The 22,551-nt window shown below is 40.3% G+C and overlaps 2 protein-coding genes across 4 annotated transcripts in view; one reads left to right on the top strand and one right to left on the bottom strand.

The window, feature by feature from the left end:
- Window positions 1-741, bottom strand: part of LOC106807074 (deformed epidermal autoregulatory factor 1 homolog) — an 8,322-nt gene extending 7,581 nt beyond the window's left edge. Inside the window, exon 1 of the mRNA XM_014809314.1 lies at window positions 411-741. Coding sequence (XP_014664800.1) covers window positions 411-620 — 210 coding nt within the window. The 5' untranslated portion in view covers window positions 621-741. The remainder of the gene's footprint in view (window positions 1-410) is intronic.
- Window positions 742-1,008: 267 nt separating this feature from the next.
- Window positions 1,009-15,434, top strand: LOC106807073 (maltase 2-like). 3 transcript variants are annotated; one of them, XM_014809313.1, is made up of 11 exons: window positions 1,009-1,112; window positions 6,024-6,452; window positions 6,639-6,818; window positions 7,260-7,453; window positions 7,653-7,778; window positions 7,938-8,066; window positions 11,760-11,875; window positions 12,479-12,866; window positions 14,002-14,139; window positions 14,253-14,489; window positions 14,831-15,434. In XM_014809313.1, the coding sequence occupies exons 2-11, from the start codon at window positions 6,212-6,214 to the stop codon at window positions 14,939-14,941; spliced, it is 1,860 nt and encodes a 619-aa protein (XP_014664799.1). In that variant the 5' UTR covers window positions 1,009-1,112; window positions 6,024-6,211; the 3' UTR covers window positions 14,942-15,434. The 3 variants fall into 3 exon arrangements, with proteins under 3 accessions (XP_014664799.1, XP_014664797.1, XP_014664798.1); XM_014809311.1 differs by lacking the exon at window positions 1,009-1,112 and adding an exon at window positions 1,432-1,529; XM_014809312.1 differs by lacking the exon at window positions 1,009-1,112 and having other exon boundaries at window positions 6,302-6,385.
- The last annotated feature ends 7,117 nt before the right edge of the window (window positions 15,435-22,551 follow it).

Genomic DNA, 22,551 nt, shown 5'->3' on the forward strand with positions numbered 1-22,551 from the left:
GATATACCGGTATATCGTTACACCCCTAGTATACACACATCAGTAGCAAGGTAAAGCCATGTAGAAGGGAATGGTAGGGTTTTTTTCGCGCCAATAGCGGCGTACGGGCCGCATTCTCAGCGCATGCATTTTGCATGCGATCTCACGAAATTTCAATGAACCCCGTTCTGTCCCAATATAACCCTCACCAAAATATAAAAAAGGTTATATGGGACAGAATTATTCGGTCTATAGTGAGTAGTGACCGATTGCAACGGATTCTAGCTCGGAAACAGATGAGATATGTACAATGATTCGCCACTATTACTAGTAGTAGTAGTAGTAGTAGTAGGCCTAATAGTAATACGCAACTCCACCAATCTGCTGACTAAGTGACTTCTAGACTAATAGTAATATGAACAATAATTCACCGGCACTTGATTAGCAGCTGCAGCAGCAGTGGCAGCAGCCGCTTGAAGTTGAGCAACAGCTTGTTGCTGGTCATCTTCTTCTTGATCCTCCGGAGTCACGAATGCCGAATCGTCAGAACTCGGGATAACTTCGGCGAGCTCGACCTCCGACATTTTGTTGAACTTCGTATCCATTCGGCTTTGCATAAAAAAACCTGTATTATTTAGCATAAGGCGGCAGAAAAAATAATTCTAGGAGACATGTAATTGACCGACGAGCCTGGCGAGCATAATAAATTGCAAATACAATGTTACAGAATGTAAAAATAGGAAAATTTGTCAGAAAATTACCGACGAAGGTGAAAACACAAGAGCAGCAATTAAGTTTTTCGTAATACTCGGGAAAGTATTGTAAATATTCACGTACAAATGTACAAATTTAAGCGTAATTTAATAAATATTACTTAATGCCGTGTATAATATCAGCATTATATTAAAAAAGACAATTAAAATTGTTATTTTTTTAAAGAATTAGTCATATCATCTGGTATTTTGGCGAGATATATCGCCAGCAGTGCAGCACCACAACATCCGGTAAGCTGACATTGTTATGGTCACATGGCGCGTATTTCAGTTACAAAACTGTGTATTTTTACTTTTACTTCTTGTTGTTGAAGAATTTACATAATTATTATGTATGTTATAGAAGAGATTGTGGGAAAGGTATGGAATAACTCCCATCAAGACTATGCAATGTGTACATGTATCCCAACGCTAGTCCACAGAGAATGCAGCGCTAACGGGTTTACCTGCTTGCCGCTAAGTGGCGTTGGCGCTGGTATCGCCTCAATGTCACACACGTTTGGGCATATTTACCTGTGTTGACATGGTTCACTGCCTTTACTGTTTACCTGTGGTCATACACACTACACACATAACTAAAACTAGGGCGTTCCCTAGTCTACGCCTAGCCTCGGTGTTGACACTGTTGCGTTATATGCCAGTACGCTCGGATAAAACGCGTAAAAAATTTGGGTCAGTCTACGTGGGCCATTTTAAATTATAGCATCATTGAGAAGGGAGCTAATACTAATAGTAATACGGCTAGCAAGACAGACATGATGAAGGAACATGACTATGGTATACGTAGTAGTACTACTAGTACTAGTACATTTTTAAAAAGATTTTTCACTAAGTTAATTGTAAATGTAAACTTGTTACTGTTAGAGTGTTACTGTTAGGTGCGGAACATATATTGTCATTTATTGATATAATATATATACGTGAGTCACAGATTGTTGGGATTGTGTACACTTACCTTAAATGTTTGAATAAGACAGAAGGGAGTAGGTTGAGGTAGCAAAGCGGGGTATTGGAGAAGGAAGATAGATGATGGATTATGGAAGACAGGATAAGAAATTCAAATAGACAGGGGGAAGGAAGGTCGTTAAGTGATAGATAGAAGGTACATTTAACAGAGTGGCATATATCTGACGGCTGCCGGGCACGGTCTTAGATTTCCTAAATGCCCGGCAGTTTTTAGTTTTCAGCGTTATCTTAAAAATAAACAAGGGTTAGGGTTAGGAACTGCCGGGCATTTAGGAAATCGAAGACCGTGCCCGGCTGCCGGGCATATAGCCACAGCGTACATTTAAGGAATCAAGGGAGGTTACAGGTTGATAAGAAATCGTGGTGAGAGGCGATAGGTTGATAAGGGATGAGGAAGTGCAGTGTTTCCCCTGCATTGACACGAGCGAGGCAGGCCACCTCGCTCAAATTCTCAGCCGCCACACAGAAATTTGTCCAAAACACTGCATCGCTGACGAAAATCAATGTTCTTCCATAGAACAGTCCTTATAATGCACCAAATTTACCACCTCACACCTTTTTGGCCAGGGGAAACACTGAAGTGGACATTACTTATGGGTATAAGGGGTGGAGAGAATAAGAAGTGGATGAGGAATAGAATGGAGTTGAGAGGATCGATAAGGCATTGAGAAGACATTAGAGTATAGATGCGGGAAAATGAGGAAAAGGAATGAGGGGTCAAAATTTAGGGGTGCACCGGATCCAACTTTTTAAGTTCTGGCCGGGACCGGAACTTTAGCTGGAAATAAACTTGACAGTTTTGGCCCAGTATTGCGCAAACTCACTTGGCCTGAAGGAAATATCATTAGCAGGCACATCACTCAGGCGAGTAGGACAATGCTGAAAGTTCTAATTACGGGATGGTTGTTAGGTGTATGAATCGGCTGCTTACAGTGCATAATTTTCATAATTCCGGCATCTTATTTGCGAGCAAATTCTGTGGCAAAACCTGCATGTTGCAGTATCCCTGGTTTTAGTCTATTATTTTCAACATATAGACAGATGCCATTCCTGTGGCTCTAAGAGTATTTGATTATAAAAGAAAATCTGATGAATCACCTAACATCAGTTAGGTTCACTTTAGTTAGTTAGCCAAGGTTCAAGTGGCAAGCGTTTTTTTTGGGCGGAATAGTGTTAAAAGTTGTTAACAAGTAATATTGTCAGCATGACTCAGCAAGTTGACTCTATTGACTCTCTACCGACCTCTGCAGGGGTCGAAATTAGTGGTATCCCGATATCTGCGGGATAGTAGATTCTTGTGTTGGATACCAGATTTCAATGCTTGGTGCTGGGATAGTAAAAAAAAAATCGTCAAAATCGGGATAGCGGTTGTTGAGCATATTTGCAAGCGTAAGCGTAGCCGATGTTGATCATAAATGTGATGTGTATACATTGTATCAAGCGAACTAGACAATACGTCTGCAGTGTACTTGTCTGTGTATATCTGTGAATCTGTTTTCATGTTTTTATATAATAGGCGCGTTCACACTGGCGGGAATTAGCGGAAATCTCACTAAGTATCGCGATCAGCATCGCGCTGCAAATCGCACTTTTGACTGCGATTATTTGGGAATTAGCGCGATTAATCTCACCGCGGCGTGTGTGTGAACGCTCGCCCAAATAATCCCGGTATTTTCTATCCCATCATTCCAAGCGATCGTATCAACATCCGGCAGTGAGCATGCGCAGTTCGATTAATAGAATTATGCCGCTCGGCGATTAGCGAGATATTTCCGCCTGTGTGAACAACGACACAATTATCTCGGTATTTCCATCGCGATTAGCATCGCGGTTTTTCTTGTGTGTGAACACGCCTATTAATTACATTACATATTAATAATTTTCAAATTCTATTATTGCATATTTCAAGATTTTGGATACCAACATTGTTGAAATTACTATCCAAAAAATTGGATACCAGATCTTTGGGGGGGATACCGGATTTCAATACCTGGTATAGCGAATGGATACCATAATAAAAATATAATTTCGACCCCTGCTCTGTGTTATTCGATAAGTGCAAGCCAAACTTATAAGCCATCTTTAGAAGTCTACATTCAGTGACTGAACTTTTGATCTTGATTGATGACGCTTGTAGCAGAAATGAAATTAGGAAAAGTTCCGGTTCCGGCCGACTGTTTCTGAAGGGTTCCTGCTGGAACCGGGCTAATGCTCCATTAGGAGTGTTCCCAACTTTCACTAACCTAAATGACATTAAACCACAAACCTAATATATGACCATGACCATATATATATATGCAGGCTTTCATTTTTAAGGGGCGCGATCGCGCTCGGCGCTCCACCGCGCACTGACGAAATTCGTGCCATGGTGCGCGCATCATCCGCGCCTACATAAAAGTGGTTGAAATCGCGCACCAAAAGTAATGTCTATTATGTTGAATAGCGCTCCATAGAGTTCTCATGTAGGGGGGTACAAAAAGGTTAGCAACACACAACAATTTGTGTGTGTAAGTAACTGAACGTATGGCAGAGGTACAGGTCTGGTTACTACCCTCTGGTTTATATATATATATAAATATAACTAAACAACAGCATCCAAATACAGGTACCTATACGGTAGCCACAAGTTACCTGCTCGTTTCTACTATATAACGTGGCGAGAAGTGGTTTTCTGCCGACGTGAAACAGTCGTAGGGCTGGAGGGGCTACATACGTGGGCTAACTACGTACAAGTAATTTGGCTAGTTTGTTTGATGGATTGTGATCGATATTTTCGTGCTGAAATTTGCAGGTACATGGATTAGAATCTCTAAGGATGGAAATCAGAAATAAATAAAACAAGTTTATTTTTACATCCGATCAACTCTTTTATTAATCTGTGTGCTAGTGTTGGGTTGTTGGATGAAAAAATGTAATCCTGACGAAGCCATTGAATGAATGAAGCGTGAAGATTGAATGATAATCAGTAGATTGACATGACATCCCAATTTTCGTTTTGGATTTCACTCTAGACTGAGGATTGGTCATTGATTCCATCATCATGACCCAAGAGGCATTGATGGACGAGCCCTCAAGGAGCTCTCCATCATCCTTTTAAAGGTGTGATTTTAGTGGCGCTCTCCATCATGGCCTCTTAACTCTTAAGGGTGTGATTTTTTAGTGGAGCTTCTCCATCATGCCTTTAAAGGTGTGATTATGGAGGCGTGAAAAGACCCCCTATGTGTCCTAGGAGTCATTAGTAGTCCTCCTGTACTTTTCAAATCTGAAAAGCCTGACTATATATATATATATATATATATATATAATAATATATATATGTTATTATGACCATTAATGACATTAAAGTTGGGAACACTCCTAATGGAGTATCACCCCGGAACCGGAACTCTGAAAAATTGGGGATTCGGCCGGATAGTTCTGGTGCACCCCTAGGCCAAATGTAATACTCAACCAAGGATAGAGGATCTGTACACGGGCTGGTGGATTGTGAAAACGAACCATCCCGGTGGGTTGGTGATAATTTTTAGTCAATCTGTGTCTTGGCAGCTATAGTATAATATTCTGTTTTGCGAGCAGACAGCCATTGTATGTACCCATAGCTGACCAGTTCAGATAACATATGTGCCTGTTCGTATGAAATTAGAGAGTAACTAGGACGGAAGTGAGGGGAAGGAGGTGGATGAGGGAAGTGAGTGATTGAGTATAGAGAGAAGGTAGAGGAAGTGAGGGGAAGGAGGGGGAGAAGCTGTAAGAGAAGGTAAGTCGTATAGTGGGTGTAATAGGAAGATGTGCTGGAGGTACCTGGAGAATGAACAGTAACGAGGGGAGGTAGGCAGAGTAGGGAGAAAATGAAGGAAGGGAAGAGGAAATAGGAAAGATATGGGAATGAGTGAAGGTGGATGCATTGCCTGGTATGAGGGGTTGTCCACATCTGTTTATCATTTTGTGATAAATGCTTGTCATTCTGCACATCATTTTGAGATGTGTGAAAAATATTTAAATAAAAATAATAATTAATATTATAAATATATATATTCATGTTATGATTCATTGTACTATTTGGAGTAGTCATAATTGAGTCTATAATTACAACAGCATTTTTATAATTGTAGGCCTATGTAATTTGTAAATACCATTAAAAGACCTCTAGTACAATGCATATAGGCACAATCATGTTCAAAGCTAAGGTCTGCATGGTTTTCAATATACATATCACACCTATGAATGATCCTGACTGTTAGAAAATTGATGTAAAAGTTAGTCTGTATTTAATTAATACACGTCATTGCAAACTTGTGTCAACAGGGAAGGAGACCAGCAATGTGTCGCTGACTGGTTTGCGATCATTATCAACGGAAGAGCCGGCGGGCGGCCATGTAAACACTGCTTTCACCGCCGACCATGGGACTGAATTCGCTAACAGCAAGGCGAAGGAGGTGGAAGCGGGTGAGAGAGTCGAGCAGCGACCGCTGTGCAGCAAACCCTACGCGGGAATGTCGAAGGAAGAGCTGTTGCAGTTTTCGCAGAAGCCGTTCTGGGTCGGTCTCCGATGGGCTGGATTTATCACCTTCTGGTTGGGTTTCTTCGCCATCGTCGCAGCCGTCATCGCCCTGATTGTCCTGGAGGAGAAATGTCCGGAGGAGAGCCTGGACTGGTGGCAGACGGAGGTAATCTACCAGGTTTATCCGAGATCGTTCCAAGATTCCGACGGTGACGGCGTGGGAGATCTCAAAGGTGTACATGTCAGCCGCTGCGTTTCGATGCTCGTTCTGATTTATTTGTGCCATTTATTATTTAAAAAATTATTTTTAATCGATTATTTTGTTTTGATTAATAATTTATGTTTATTTAATTAATTGATTGTTAAATGAGATAGTGATCTGTATGTCGTGATAACACGCGTTTTCGTGGTAATTTTAGGTGTTTCCAGTCGTTTGGACTACTTGCAAGAACTGGGAATTGGGACGATTTGGATGAATCCCATATATAAGTCTCCGATGAAGGATTTTGGTTACGACGTCTCTGACTATGTGGACATCGATCCTATATTTGGTACTATGGAGGAGTTTGAACATCTACTGGGGATAATGCATGAAAAAGGTAATAAACACATAGATTAGAAACAAACACATCGACTACTGATCACGTACGTGACATAGTCGGGTTGTATCAAGAGTCATAATTATAGCCAGAAATAAAAAGTTATAAATAAAAACAAAACCAACCCAATTCAGGACTAATAATTTCATATTTTCATTTTTCACATATAGTTTCTTATGTACATCTTATTCCAGAGATCTTATCTTTCTTCCGTTCAACAAGGATCTGGCATCTTTTGTAGACAATGTCAAGATGTATTCCTCGTAACAGTAAAACTCCAAACAAATTGCGACTACTGGACATGGAAAAAAAAATTGCAAAACCCAAACTTATATCAGCGTGGTGTATGAAATATTTTCATTCTCTCGTTGGATTAGTACTGATAAAGGAATAACGCATAAATATAGTAGTGAGAAGAACTTCACAAAATTTTGTTATTAGGTCTAAAACTAGTGATGGACTTTGTGCCAAACCACAGCAGTGACCAGCATCCGTGGTTTGTCGAGAGCAGGAAGAGCAGAGACAACGAGTACAGCGATTATTACGTGTGGGTTGATAAACGCGACTGCAATACCATGTCGTGTGATACATCGTGTAGTGGCAACCAGCCCCAGGGCTGTCCACCCAACAACTGGGTACGTAGTACCATAGTGAAGCATTTTGTCAGAGACTATTATGTGTTATTATCTGTATATAGTCATTAATTGACTTGTCAAATATATCAAAGTAAACAACTATAATTACTTGGATGATTATTAAAATCGCTACTTAACATGTATAAAGATAAAGAAAGTGGCCTGAGCCAACGAATGGTTAAACAGATTTTTATTACAGTTAAGTGTACCTAGAGGGTCGGCATGGAAGTGGGACCAAACAAGGCAGCAGTACTACCTACACACGTACTTGGCTGAGCAGCCAGACCTCAACTTTAACAACCCGAAAGTTGTCAAAGAAATGCAGGTACACATGCTATATTTCGTATACAGGATTGATTGAGTGATTATTTGACCAGCCATTATTGAGCTTGTGCTTGCATTCATATTATTTATACATTATAATATAAATTGTAAATGACGTTTCTGCTCTTTATACATTGACCTTTTGTTGTATTTGTCACAGGATATTCTTCTGTTCTGGTTGGACAAGGGAGTAGATGGATTCAGATTAGATGCTGTGTCTCACATACACGAGGATACAGACTACTACAATAAGGACGAACCCCCGAGCAACAAGCCGAATATAACAGCTGTAAGAGACAACAGTTTATTAGCTCATCTGACATAGTCAGATGCAGCTTGTAGAATCGCATGATTGTCCGTGCGTGCGTCCGTCCGTCAACAGTTGGGCACAAATCTAAACAGCTCGACATACGGGCACGATATTCGGGACGTGGGGGGGTAATCCGAAAACGAGTTGGGATGTCGAAGCTGGGGGTCAAAGGTCAAGAGGTGTAAAAGAAGGGAACATTCCCTCCTTAACTTAAGGTATAGGGAGGAAATGCAGAATTGCGGCACAAATCTAAACGGCTCGACCTAGGTCATGGTAGGAAAAGCCATCACTGTGTCGAAATTGGAGGTCACAGGTCAAAGGTCAATGGGGCACAGGGCAGATTTTAGACATTTTCTGAGGACATGGTCTGACGGTGCGATTGAAAAACTTTTTTGTTTCAGAGGTGACCTAGCATTTTTTTGGCTTTATTGAAAGGACCATGAAATGTACTTTCTGCTGACATGCGAAGAGTAAGTGTCGGATAACCTTTTGACCCTCAAGAGGAGGGTTAAACATGGGCATTGTTGGACTGTTGACAAGGACTGAACTGGCTTGTGCTATTGTGGATGTGGAGGCTACAGTTGCTCTAGTGCAATTGCAAGGCATATGTTTGTTGAACAAGGTTTACAGCTCTTTATCATATTATTTTCTAAGAGCGCTCTGTATTAGCACCTGCATGTAGCACCCTGTATTGCCACACTTGTAATGAACCTGAATGCTCGGCTGTGCGGTATGGGCAAAAACTGGGGGCAGCCATTACGCACTGCTGGGGGTCTGTAACTGGCACTTTCTAATCATAATTATTACAATGAGTCAGTATACTGTTTTAATATATTAAGAAGATTTGATATATATTTCATGGGTTGGATATCTGCTACAGTAAATTAATAATAATTGTATCTCAGTTTTTAACAACATGTTCTAATTTAAGTCACTGAGACTGCAAAGCACGGCGCTATTACCTTATAGTATGCCAAACGCAGTTTTACCAGTTCTCGTCGCACCACTTGCCGGTTTAACCGTGGTCATATTGTTTTTAACGTTTGAAAAATATATATATTAAATTTATACAGGGTGTAGCTAAATAAAGGCTTCCTACGGTAAGAGGCTTGTATAGTCTAACAAATATACATTTACTTCGGCCACACTCCACAGACGGAATCCAGTGCCATCAAATTTACAGTATGGTAATTTTACTAAAATTTTTTGTTTTCGACAAAATTGTTTCTAGTGTAAGCTATTGGAGTACCCTGATGTGCTCTAGATTGATTCAGAGCTTATAATTTTCAAAAGTTTTGGCCAGCCCCATAGAAGTCGCCGATGTGTACCAGCTACCGTCTGTCTCTCTGCTGTCAAGTGGAAGTACTGTTAGTTACAAGGAGCTACATATACAACAGGAGCGTCTTATTAGATGACAAAATATTATTTGTCATTATTACGCTGCCTTGATAACAACGATGTTGGCGTTTCCTTAGTTGTGAGCCACGGCAACGGAAGCATTAACAACAGTCATCGAGAGCGGAGGAAAACACGAGGCGATTATGATTATGGGACTATTGTAAAATGACTATAAACATAAGCACGAACATGATATTTGCTGTTTTTTACTGTATTTGCTCCAAATGGCGGCTACAGCTTTGCTGGCGGGCTGAGCTATTTTAGAGCCTATGGCCCTGCAGGCTACAGTTTTCTGGCTGCGAGTGGCACACTGAGTGGAGGTTATCACCACGAAGGGTGATGCCATCGCTTTTGATTATTGATGACACTTGCACGCGCTATCTCGCGCAACTGCTTTTTGGCTAATTGCATGCCCCCTTCCACCGCCCCTCCCTCCATCTCCCCATCCACAATACGCTCTCTGCGCTCGACGCATATCCAATGATAACTGTTAATTAGCGACAGTCATTAAAAGTTACACAACTATACTTTAATTAGCTCATCTGACATAGTCAGATTGCAGCTTGTAGAATTCGCCTATGAAGCGTGCATCGTGCGTCCGTGCGTCAACAGTTGCGGGGCACAAATCTTAACACGCTCGACGTCCAGTCACGATATTTGCTTGGGGACGTGAGGGGGTGGGGCTGAGAAATCGACAAGTTGGCATGTCGAAGCTGCGGGTCAAAGGTCAAAGTCAAGAGGGTGTAAGAAGGAGAAGAAACATTCCCTCCTTAACTTAAGGTATAGGGAGGTGAATGCAGAATTGCGGCACAAATCTAAACGGCTCGACCTAGGCTCGTGATAGTTGATGCTATAGCATCATGGTAGGAAAAGCCATCACTGTGCCTTAATTGGAGGGTCACAGGTCAAAGGTCAATGGGGCTCAGGGCAGATTCTAGACATTTTCTGAGGACATGGTCTGACGGAGCGATTGAAAACTTTTTTGTTCTAGCCGGTGACCTACCATTTTATGGCTTTATTGAAAGGACCATTAAATGTACTTTCTGTGACATTGCAAGAGTAAGTTGTCGGCTAACCCTTTTGACCCTCAAGAGGAGGGTTAACATTTGATGTTGACTGTTAAAAAGGACTGAACTTGCTTTTGCTATTATTAGAGCGCATACCTGTGTGAAGTGAGGCTACAGTTGCACAGTTTATTGCAAAGGCAAATGTTTGTTGAACAAGGTTTACGCTCCTTAAATCATATTATTATATTATTTTCTAAAGCAGTCTGTCTATAGCACCCTGAAGGCTGAATCAGTGAATGCTCGTGTGGGTAGGCAAAAACACGGGGCAGCCCATGGCTGGCACGCTTCTAATCATAATTGTTGCCTGCCAACCTGCAATGCACATGTGTCTGCAATGCATAGAGATTAGGTGGGTGCGAAAGTGTATCTGATATATTTGTTCCAATTGGCTACGAAAGTCAAACAAGAATAAAGAAGACATGTATAAGACGTCTTGCTATGCACAAATGAATTTATCAGCAGAACACCAGACAACAGCGATGGGATGGGAGGGTGCTCTTCATTCATTTGCCAGTGAGTTTAGCATCATAACACCTGCCGTCAGGTGAGCGCTGTCGCTCTGCGGCACTTGTGTTTTTATACACGGAACAGCAGATACTACCGTATTTACTCGTGTATAAGTGACACTTTCTTGCACACAACTTCAATATAAAAATCAGAGGTGCGACTTATACACAAGGCTAAGAATTCTTGTTAATGTACCAATGTCTATACCAACTTTTCAAGGCAAAATATGGGGTGCGATTAATACATGGATGCGTCCTATACGTGGGTGAATAGGGTACTTTTTTCTCAAGTTGCAAGAGGCATATGTAACCTGCTAGCTAGTCTTCTATTGGGATCTCTTCACTAAATCGACCTGATCGAGAAATATGCAGAGCTGTCTGTTGTTCCACCTGGCTACAGTTGTGTCCAACTCTCACCCCCTTATGTTTCTTCCCAAATATCTGCCAGCTTGTGCATGTCTGTCACTGGTATTACTAAACCTAATATTTCAACTTATAGGTTCTAGCTTCCTACCTTACTCACCGAATGTTTAGTCCGACAAATGATTACATTCATTATTGAAATTACGGATATCTATGGATACCTTTAACTTATGGACTGTTTTCTTGGGTTGACTGTTTCTGGGTTACTATCTTGCATGGGTTTGCTCAAATACTTCCATAATACTATTACTGTCTATATACTGTCATCTTAATTCCAGGATGACTACAAATATCTGAAACACATCTACACGTTGGACCTTCCAGATACAATTGAGCGACTGCGAGAATTCAGACAGGTCATGAATGAGTATGGCACCACAGCTGAAAAACATATGTAGGTATAAAATGTGCAATGTGGCTTGCGACATGTCGCTATGTGGAATATGCGCAATCATCGTTGTAGCTATACGCCGGGCGCCAATAGCCGGCTCTGGTGTTGGCCGACCATCACGCAGCTTTAAATAACATCCTTCCGACCGGCACAAAAATGATTGAGTTTGTGTAAAATTACCTTCAAAATAGTGAGCATCAATCCACAAATAATCACAACTGATACACTTAGAATTACTTTAAAAAACAACTGAGTTTAATCTCAACCATAATTATGCGTAAAATCTTCATCTGATCGCATCGTACAGCGCACGTTCGCAATCACTGATATTAGCCGGCACTAAAATTGTCCTGGCTACTACCCTGTGCACAATCATACTTGGGGAAAAAATTTGTCGATCCACATGAGCTTCACGGCAAACGTAGCTTGAATCCTGCTTAAGATATTGATCAAAAAGTGATTACATGTGCTTGCTTCAAATTTATCATCCTAAAAATTATCATAAAATAGATGAAATCTGTCTAAAAACTGGGTGACTGTGGTAAAAAATGAGTTAGGCTTTTTTGGGAAAGGGAATTGATAGTGAATATTAAAATTTCATTGCAGATTCAGTGTCAATGAAGTATACATTACCGAGTATACCGACGTTGAAACAATCACCAAACATTACGATGTAGCTGACATGCCCTTCAACTTTGACCTAATCGGAGGCTTAGGTCCGGAATGCCACACTGGAGCCTGCATATATGGTTTGGTCAATACCTCTCTTGGCATGGTGCCAGAAGGGAGGTGGTCGAATTGGGTTCTAGGGAACCATGACGAAGGACGTATTGCTAGCAAAATGGGAGGGACCTATGAAAGTGCTATGAATGCTCTCTTGTTACTGTTGCCTGGAACGCCGACGACTTACTATGGCGAAGAGATTGGCATGTTGGACCACGGAAGCATCACCTTTAATGAGACCAGGGACCCACGCGGGTTAATTCTTGGACCTGTGAGTAAAAACTTATCATAAAACCTAACTTTTATCAGTGGTAGATAATGATAGATTATTGTTAGATGACTGTTGTTATCACTAGATACCACCAAAGATTAAGAATAACAAGTCACGACACTTCAGTGATTTTAGGTTCATTCTCCTGCTGGAACTTATTGTTAACAATGGAAGTTGCTCTGATATCAGGGATTATTTTTTAATTATCAAAGTTTTATTGACAACGATTTTTGGAAGGAAAAAAACAATTTTTAATAAAATTTAAGAATTATTGCTTTGGATTATATTATATTTAATTAAAAAGGGGAAAACCTGGTTTTTATCATTTTATTCATGTATATTAAATTACCAAAATTTGGACATGTACGTGCAATATACATGTACAGATTCGGTTATAGTAATAATGTGATATTGGCTATGTATGTGTGTTGGTGTGGGTGTGCATGTGCGTGTTGTGTGTGTGTGTGTGTGTGTGTGTGTCAAGAGCTATTAATACCTTATTATTTATTACTAGCTCTTGATATATAATATATATATAGACCACGCAATATATATTGTATATATATTTTAATTCCCATAAATTGTATTTTGGTAGTTCATAATTATACAGCATGTGTCATCGTGTAGGTATATTAACTTTATAGGTATGTTTGTTCATATCCACTCTGCAACAGTTCTGCAAGAGACAATGTTGCCAAGTCATGGTTTAAGGTAATGGTGCATGTGTGAATGTGGGCACCAGTGCAACCACAAATTTATCTGTGTGCCTAGTGGAACTGGAATGTTACACTGGTGCATCTAACAAGTTGCAACTCTGTTATGATATTACCAGGAGTAAGATAATATAGGAGTATATAATATGTACATAATATAATCCTATATTATCTTACTCCTGATATTACTTGAAAGCAAAATCAAACATAGGCAAGTGACAGTAACATAATTATGGAATGCTTTTGCAGTGCACCAATAAGTTAATTAAAAATCAAATTAATTTGGACACCGGCAGGTAAATGGGTTTGGAATCAGTATCTCGAAATGCAAATAGACTGTGTGATAGACTGTGTGATAGCTCACAGAGATAAAATGCTATGTCATGGGCAACTAGAACATCATTTTTGTTTTCTTTTTACAGGATCGGTACCAGGAGCACTCCAGGGATCCGGCGAGAACCCCGATGCAATGGGATTCTTCCGAACCATCTGCCGGCTTTTCTACAAACCCAGAAACATGGCTGCCGATGCATCCAGACTACAAGACTATCAACGTACAGGTAGGAGTGTTTATATGATTTTCTTTGAATTATGATCGATTGGTGGCTTTAAAGTTAGATGACTGATTGATTGAGTAATCGATTGATTAACTCCTTGCTGATTTTTTGGCCAGCTTCAAGTGATGATTGACAACTCGACTCTAAACACCTACAAGGCTCTCGTCGCCCTGCGAGCGAAGAGAAGCTTCCAGGAAGGAGATTTAGTGTTGGCAACGCCAACCGATAACCTCTTCGCATTCAGTCGTAACTTCAAGCACGGCGAACCGTCGTACCTGTGTGTTATGAACGTCGGATATGAAGCTGAGCTGTATGCAAGCAGTGAGGATGTTACTGCCAACAATGAGGGAGAGGTGAGTCATGAAACATCATAGCAGAGAGAAATGTTCGGTGTAGAAAACCTGTACTGTTGTAGTAGTTATTTTGTGTTTGTAAAGCTACGTAAGTGTAGTTAGTAGTGTGTACGTATCACATAATTGCGAAGCTTGATTTTTTAAGTATTTAATATGCAGTATCTCCACTAATTACAATTGATACCATGTAATTATCTGTTGTAAACTAGTTTAAAATCGATGTTAAACTAATTTTCTTAGCGTCTCCAGTTTCTATTTGGAAATTCAGCCGTTTAGATTTATTAAATGGTTATACAAGAAAAATCAAATATCAGTGTTATAAAATCCGTTTCATACTTCAGGTGGTCGTCAAATATGGAACGAGGTTCAAGATCGGGGATAAAATTAAAATTGACGAACAAATCCAACTCGACCCAGGTGAGCTAGTTGTGGTTGAGTTCTACTTCTACTAATATTTCTATGCACGTCAAATGAACCCGTTTTATTAACCTTAGATCTGTCAATATAAACTTGATTACTGTGCATATATTGATGAGGTACTATTAAATATGTTATTAACCTAAGGAAGAATATAAATGTTTATAACTATAAAATCAAGAGATAATATAGCTAAAGATAATGAAGAAATTTTCCAATCGTGTCCAGTGAAAATATTTTCAGTGAATTGCAAAACAGTTTGTGTGCTCTGATATACTCATGTAAAGCATGTGTAAAATTTTGTGTATTTCACCCATATGCAAGCAAGGTTTCTGATCACGTAATTGTTATTTTACTCTGGCTTTTACATGCAACCAATCAAGAATGTGTCTGAATGGGAAGGGAATCATGGTATTAACAGGAGATTTTGTTGTTGGGTTTTATTGGTTATATACATCTAATACATTCACAAATGATTATTGCAATGTAACGAAAGTAGTTTGAATAAAAGTTTGGCTGTAATTTGCACGTGGTTGTTAACATGTATGTATCTCTCTGACCACATCGTAAGTCAACAAATTCATGAAGCAATCTATTTAATAATGATATTCGAAACCTTTCCCATTAATGCAATTGTGAATTAATAAAAACAGTGAAAATGGTTCTTCCAACAAAATCCAAAAGCTTTGTTAGAACATAATATCCTAACAGATTCGCACTGTTTCAGTGGTATGCTATCCTAAGTTTAAAAAAATCAGCTTATTTTAGGCACTACGGTGTGGCATGGCCCTTGATTTTTTTGCACTAATAATTTCCGTACACGTCATGGGTTTATATCTTGATAAAAATAAGAGTAAGTAGCGTAAAGTGAAGCGGATTAGATTTTTGCGACATCCGAAGTGCTGGTGTGCAACTGTCCTGCACTTCATCGCACATTTGACCAACGACTGCTGACCTGCAGTTTTGACCGGTGCCCCGCAGATTTGACCGGTGCCCTGCAGATTTTACCGGTGCCCCACAGATTTGACCGGTGCCCCGCAGATTTGACCGGTGACTCAGAGATTTGACCAGACGCTGTCTTTGTCGTTTGTCCCCGGGGCATACATACTAAATATGTGCAGATGAAGCCCTGAAAACACACCGCTATTTTTTACAACATATTTTTACAACGTATTAAAATGTTTCTGTTTTTTTACTTTTGTTCAGTCATATTTTTGTTCACTCAGTCACTTTTGTTCAGTCAGATTTTTGTTCACTCAGTCACTTTTGTTCAGTCAGATTTTTGTTCACTCAGTCACTTTTGTTCAGTCAGTCTTACGATATTTTCAGTTCAAGTATATATGCGATATAACCCTACGCAATCCAAAGGGATTTCCTCCATGTCAAACAGTCCATAGCTGATATGTGTGTATTCGGCACGCATATTAAATCTCCTACATAAATGGCCGTATCTGTCTGTCGGTCTGTCCATCTGTCTGTCTGTCTGTCCGTCTATCTTCTCGAGACCTGTAAGAGGTGACCCCCCAACACCATATATATTCTGAATCAGCATGACGCCACGACATTTGCAAAAAAAGGGGAAGAAATAGAAAAGGAGATTTTCATTTTTTTTTGGAACTCCACTATTTTTGTAGGTAAATATTATTTTTGGCCACTTTTTGGCTAAAAATTTGACCGAAAACATTTATATTTAAACCCGGAAATGATGGATCTATCCGAAAGTACGGAATCGAATCTCAATTTCATACATGGAACGTAAAAATAGTAGCGCACTGCAGCAGAAAAGTAAAGAGGAATCCTAGCGCTTGACTATACACTGCAGCAGAAAAGTAAAGAGGAATCCTAGCACAGCAGAAAAGTAAAGAGGAATCCTAGCGCTCGACTATAGTCGACACTCGCCCTATAAGGGTTTTAATGTATGTGATAATGTATGTCATAATACGTGCTATCTGTATCTGATGAAATACAGATAGCACGTATTATCACATACATTAACCGATGTTAACCGATTGTCCGAAGTGAAATTCTTAGGACAGATTTATAAAATCCGAATAACATCAGTACAGCCGTCATGGCAGACTAAATTCTAGCTCTTTTCTCCTTTATCCCGGGCATCGCCGCCCAGCTAGTACATGGATAAAAGCCAATCGGGTATTAAATAGAAGAATGCTGAGGATGTCATTGCTTGCTTTATAATCTACGTGATCATGTATGTATGAGTAGCTGTTGCTGGTATGTATAATGGTTATACAGGGGTAGAAATTAACTTTTGAACACTGAAGTCCAACGGACTGGACTCTCTACCCTCAAAAAGAGGGAGTCCGCAGCAAAATTAGAGAGTCCGCAGTCTGAGGTTCAAACTTAAAGATATTAACAATAACGCATGTGCTTATTTTTAAGATTTATGCAGTTGCACGTCTGCCAAATTTTCTTGGGACATTACCTGAAAAAATACGGTAATTCCACGAGGGCGTGCTCCGGAATGAACTAGTCAGTATAGCAGAATTATCAGGGAGTTACACGGACTCCTGCATATGTCAAATCAGGGAGTCCGGCAGTAAATCAGAGACTATTTGATTCCGGACTCCCGCTAATTTCGCACCCTGGTTATATACACGAGCCTAGGCGTGAGAGTATTGTATACACTAGATATTATATAGAGATTATAATTTGGGTCGAGCGACGACAGACTGTTTTGCGTTTGTATAAGACACTGTCTCTTGGCTAGGAAAAACATTGTGATTATGGAGACAAATATTGACTGCACCTGACACCCGAGCATCGGATAACATTGAACAGAATCTACCGTACACTCCTTAAGTGAAAGATAAAGCCGGAAAGGCAAACCGCCATGAAATTGCATTTTTTTTTCATTCCCGTGACACTCCATCCAATCGATTTGACTAACCGATAATTAATTTGATAGATCGGTCACGATACAGTTTTGTTCTGTTCTTCATATACGTCCTGATAATATTCTATCAACCTTGATAGCACGATGTGCCCTTTGTACACAGAGATAGTACTGCCAATCTGGCGCATTCAAACCTGTAAGATTGCGGTTGATCAGATAGAGTGAAGGGAGAGAGCGAGAGTGAAGGGAGCACGGTGAAGAGCTCTTTATTTCTACATCGAGAAATAACAAACGGAATCGGGATGCCTAACGCGAATTTCACCGACTCCACGGTGTCGCTCGAGGGAGGAGTGATCGGTGAGAAATCCTCGAAGAGCGGCGGTTGTTACGTGTCCACGACGGTTGCCGTGCTCCTCGTCTTGCTCGCTGCCGCCCTCGTCATCGCCACCGGCCTCATCGTCGGCCTGGCTTTACCGGAGCCAAGCTGCGAGGAAGTGACAACGACAGTAGCGACAACGACAGTAGCGACGCTGCCACCGGTAACGCCGACAAACGTACCGATCGAAGGTAATCGCCTCATTTCGACAATTTAATGAGAAGTAAAATTAACCGAAAATTAACCGTCGGAGCTTTATATCTGCGTCATTCGTATGACCGTAAAAAGCGATTACGTATGAGCACGTCAACAGTGATATTGTTTGTCAGTTTCTCATTTCGTATAAAATGAAGCATAAAAAAAAGGGCGACAAACAAGTAGTGCTCGTTATTTTTGGGAAAATTTTTATTGCGATTTATTGATAGATTAATAATGAAGGCATGTGTTATGCGGTGTGTAGGATGGAGGCTTCCGGCGACTGTGACACCCCTTCATTATACTGTCGAGTTACATCCATATCTCGACCCTGCAGATATGGAGCCAAGCGAATTCTACTTCACAGGTTAGAGGCGCATGTGCACACACGCACGCACGCACGCACGCACACACATGCATATATATATATTATATATATTATATATATTTATTATAGTTATTATGAACAATGCGTGCGTAGTCAGCAATGTCTACGGAATGTAGGCACGTTCTGAACTATATAGAAAAAGTGTAAAATGCTGTGGCGCGGAAAACAAAAGAATGCCGATTAGAGTTATGCAGGACTCTGCAGGAAAGAAATTGAATGTTATAATTAAGTGATATATGAATTAATTTGACTAGCAGTTAAACCAAGATGACATATCAATAGCAGCAAGAAAGTTTGCTGTTATACCCTTATGATTATATTTTTGAACTAGGTTATTGGCACATAAACCGCCGCCAGGTATGGGTCTACAATTGTAAATACTAAATTTATATACTAAATGACAATTGCAGCCGGATGCACCCATGGTAACAGCACCGTAGCTTAGAAATAATTCTATTTATCAAAACCCCAAATTCCAACAAAACATTTTGGAAATAACTCTTCATGCGAAATTCCGTAATGAATTTCTAGAAACCACGTTCCTTGTGAACGATCCATACATACGACAGCTCTAAAATATGTTTGTCGATGTATCAGATAAAGAAAAAGTTTTAGGAGTGATTGCGTTGACAGCGACTGCTGCTGATTTGTTTGTAATAGATACCAAGTATTGTAACTTGTTTGATGTAGCTACAAACTGCTGTAACTGCATGTTTTGACATAGATACACTGGGTTATAACCTATTTGATGTAGATACAGAGGGTAGTACGTAACTGATGTGATGTAGATACAACAACAATTGTGATTTTTCCGCTGTGCCTACTTCATTCCCTGTGGCGCCACGCCTGTGTTTTACTCTGTGTGAGGTTTGATTCCTATACAGTCCCACGTATCTTACATTTTATTGGGCACAGTTTGGATTTATATTTTACACTTTCTTCTTTTGTCATCAATGAAACTGGTCAGTATCGCCATTACTTGTGCCGCTGCTACATTTGGCCCCATATTTCTGCACACGAGTTCTCTTGGTCACCTCTAATACTCGCAATTGGAGAAGAGTACACCACCTTGCGGCGTTTTTATGCAATACTGACCCAGTCCGGTAGGATAACCAATAGGGCACGCATACCTAGTTCATTTGCTGGATGGCATATGTCTGGTTGTCTTGCTGGATGGTTTTCTTGTTTATAACAACATACGTTAGATTCCGTTCGTTGCAAAACACTTACTGAATTTGTGATTACTCACTAGGAAAGGTAAAGATCGCAATCCAGTGTGAAGAGCCCACGAGCAGTATATTCCTGCACAAAGATGCTCTGGATGTGACTGAGGTCGTTCTACGCGACGAAGAAACTGGTGGATTGATCCCGAGCGTAACTGGTTCCAGTTTTGTCGCGGATAAACACCTTTACGAGATCTATTTAGATAGTTATCTATCTAAAAATCAAAAGTACAGCTTGGAAATGGAATTCAGAGGCAACCTTACAGCTGATTACCTGGCTGGTATTTACCTCAACAGTTACAAGGATGACAACGGTGCGACAAAGTAAGCATAGCAACAGTAACGAATTATTGTGCACCAACTTTTTTTCAGACTTTACATAGATTTCAGTGAAACATGCAGAAAGGCTGCAGTTTACATCAGTTGGGCCATAATAAAAATATTGTTTGTTTGGCCTAAGCCGACCGACCCGCCAAAAAGGATTTTTTCTTCTTTTTGTACCTACATTATATAAATCAAATGTACCAAGCAAAACAAACATTCAACATAAAAATCTCCACACAAGCACACCCGAGCATGTAGACACCATGCTGAATTTGTAAAAAGACCCCTTAAAAAGAGCCTACCTACCTTCCCAAACTTTTCAGCCTGGGTCGGGTGAGGGAAAATAAAGATTTTTTTAATTGTGGCTTTGTTGAGGATATATTTCTCAGAATTATATCATTAGCTCTAGTTAGCTAGAACGTGAACACGAATCTATTCCTGTGATTTCTGACTATCGACAAAGAGTTTGTAGGCAGGCTACTGCAGTATCGCAACTGTAGATTTAATATAATTATAAAATATGAATAATATATTTTTTAACCCATGTCGTGTGGTGATGTCGTTGTACTGTTTTTTAGGTGGTTGATGGTTAGCCAGTTGGAGTCAATATCCGCGCGCAGGGTCTTCCCTTGCTTTGACGAGCCTCGTTTTTCGACACCGTTTAAAGTGGCCATGTGGCGGAAGGATTGGCACAGCGCCATCTACAACACTCCGGTTATAGCTAGCGAAGTGGAGTGAGTATAGTGAGCGATTACTCGAATTGACATTCAGAAACTAGCAGGAGGGTCACTTGGTAATTGTAACTACCGTATTTACTCGTGTATAAGTCGCACCCAATTTTTGTGACAGAACTGGGGCCCATACTAGGGGTGATTTCTTAGCCTCTGTATAAGTCCAGATTTTTTTTATTGAAGGTATGTACAAAAAAAGCGTGACTTATACACGAGTAAACACAGTAATTTTCAAATAGCGTCTCGTCGTGGTTTCATTAAAGTGATTACGTCACGAATTTCTAGCACCATCAAGTAGCGTGTTTGTTGTTGCATCGCACACTGAACGATCTCCATCCTTCACCACAGGGACGGGCGTCTGTTGTCGTCATCGTTGTCGTATGTAACCGTGTATAGAGGATCTTTGTTTCTTGTCGCGAAAGGACTTTGTCGAGGAAACAACTGTTTGACAATTCATCTTTTCTCTTCCGCACACGAATCTTTACAACATACTAATGGTTTTTCGATCCCCTTAAAACCAACAAGGTCTGATTAGAAGAAAATTGACGACGTTGTTCTTTCAGTGGTGAATGGGTTAAGGAAACCTTTGAGGAGTCCCCGCCGATGCCTACCTACCTGAATGCATTCGTGATCTCAGATTTCGACTACCGGGAAACGGAGACCGTACACGGCACAAAGGTTAATTTACTCGCCATTTCAGTGCTCACTTGTATAGACACGTTAATATTATTTCTCCTTTCTCATTCTTTTATTCATTCTATTATCTAGTTCTATTTCCTTTTTCTATTTCTATTATCAATCATAATATTATTCATTTCTCACTCGCCTCTTTCTACTGAATAACTAGTCATTTTTAGTATAGGTTGGTTCCATGATCTCTCCCCATTTCGTAAATCTTGGTAGTAACGCGTATGTAGCCTTGTAATACCGTAATCCATAAAGGTCATTCTCTTAGATGCATGTTTGTCCTCACAGTCGATGCATATGTGTCAAAGATTTAAGATCCCCTTGGTGTCTGCGTCATTTAATCTGGTTGGGTTAATATATTTATCAAGTCCATTAAAATGTAATTTGCTATATAAGTAATATAAGCTACACAAGTATCACTACGTATTGCTATATAAGTAAAGAGCTCATCGAATGACTTTTCCGAAAAAGCGGACATTTCTAAAACTTGACTGTAATGTGGAGGAGGCATGTAGTCAGTGGTTACAGATTCTGTAATTCGATGCAGATCAGGGCGTATGCCCAGCCGAGCAGGGTTGATGAAGTTCAATATGCTCTGGAAGCTACGAGAGAAATTCTGACATATTTCGAGCATCACTTCAAGGTTCCGTATCAGTTGAAAAAATCAGGTATGTCATCAACTATATGTATATATATATATACATATACTCACGCACGCTGGTATGCACCAATGCACACATGCACGCACGCACGCAGACACACACACACACACACACACACACACACACACACACACACACACACACACACACACACACACACACACGACACACACACACACACACACACACACGACACTACACGACG

Source organism: Priapulus caudatus, unplaced genomic scaffold (genome assembly GCF_000485595.1).
Source record: "Priapulus caudatus unplaced genomic scaffold, Priapulus_caudatus-5.0.1 Scaffold193, whole genome shotgun sequence".
Taxonomy (NCBI): Eukaryota; Metazoa; Priapulida; class Priapulimorpha; order Priapulimorphida; family Priapulidae; genus Priapulus; species Priapulus caudatus.

Excerpts from the sequence above, each read along its gene's own strand:
- LOC106807073 (XM_014809311.1), top strand. The coding sequence starts at position 1,508 with ATGATGAAGGAACATGACTATG. Across the intron at positions 1,530-6,023 it reads GATGAAGGAACATGACTATG|GGAAGGAGACCAGCAATGTG; the intron begins GTATACGTAGTA and ends TTGTGTCAACAG. Across the intron at positions 14,140-14,252 it reads ACAAGACTATCAACGTACAG|CTTCAAGTGATGATTGACAA; the intron begins GTAGGAGTGTTT and ends TTTTTTGGCCAG.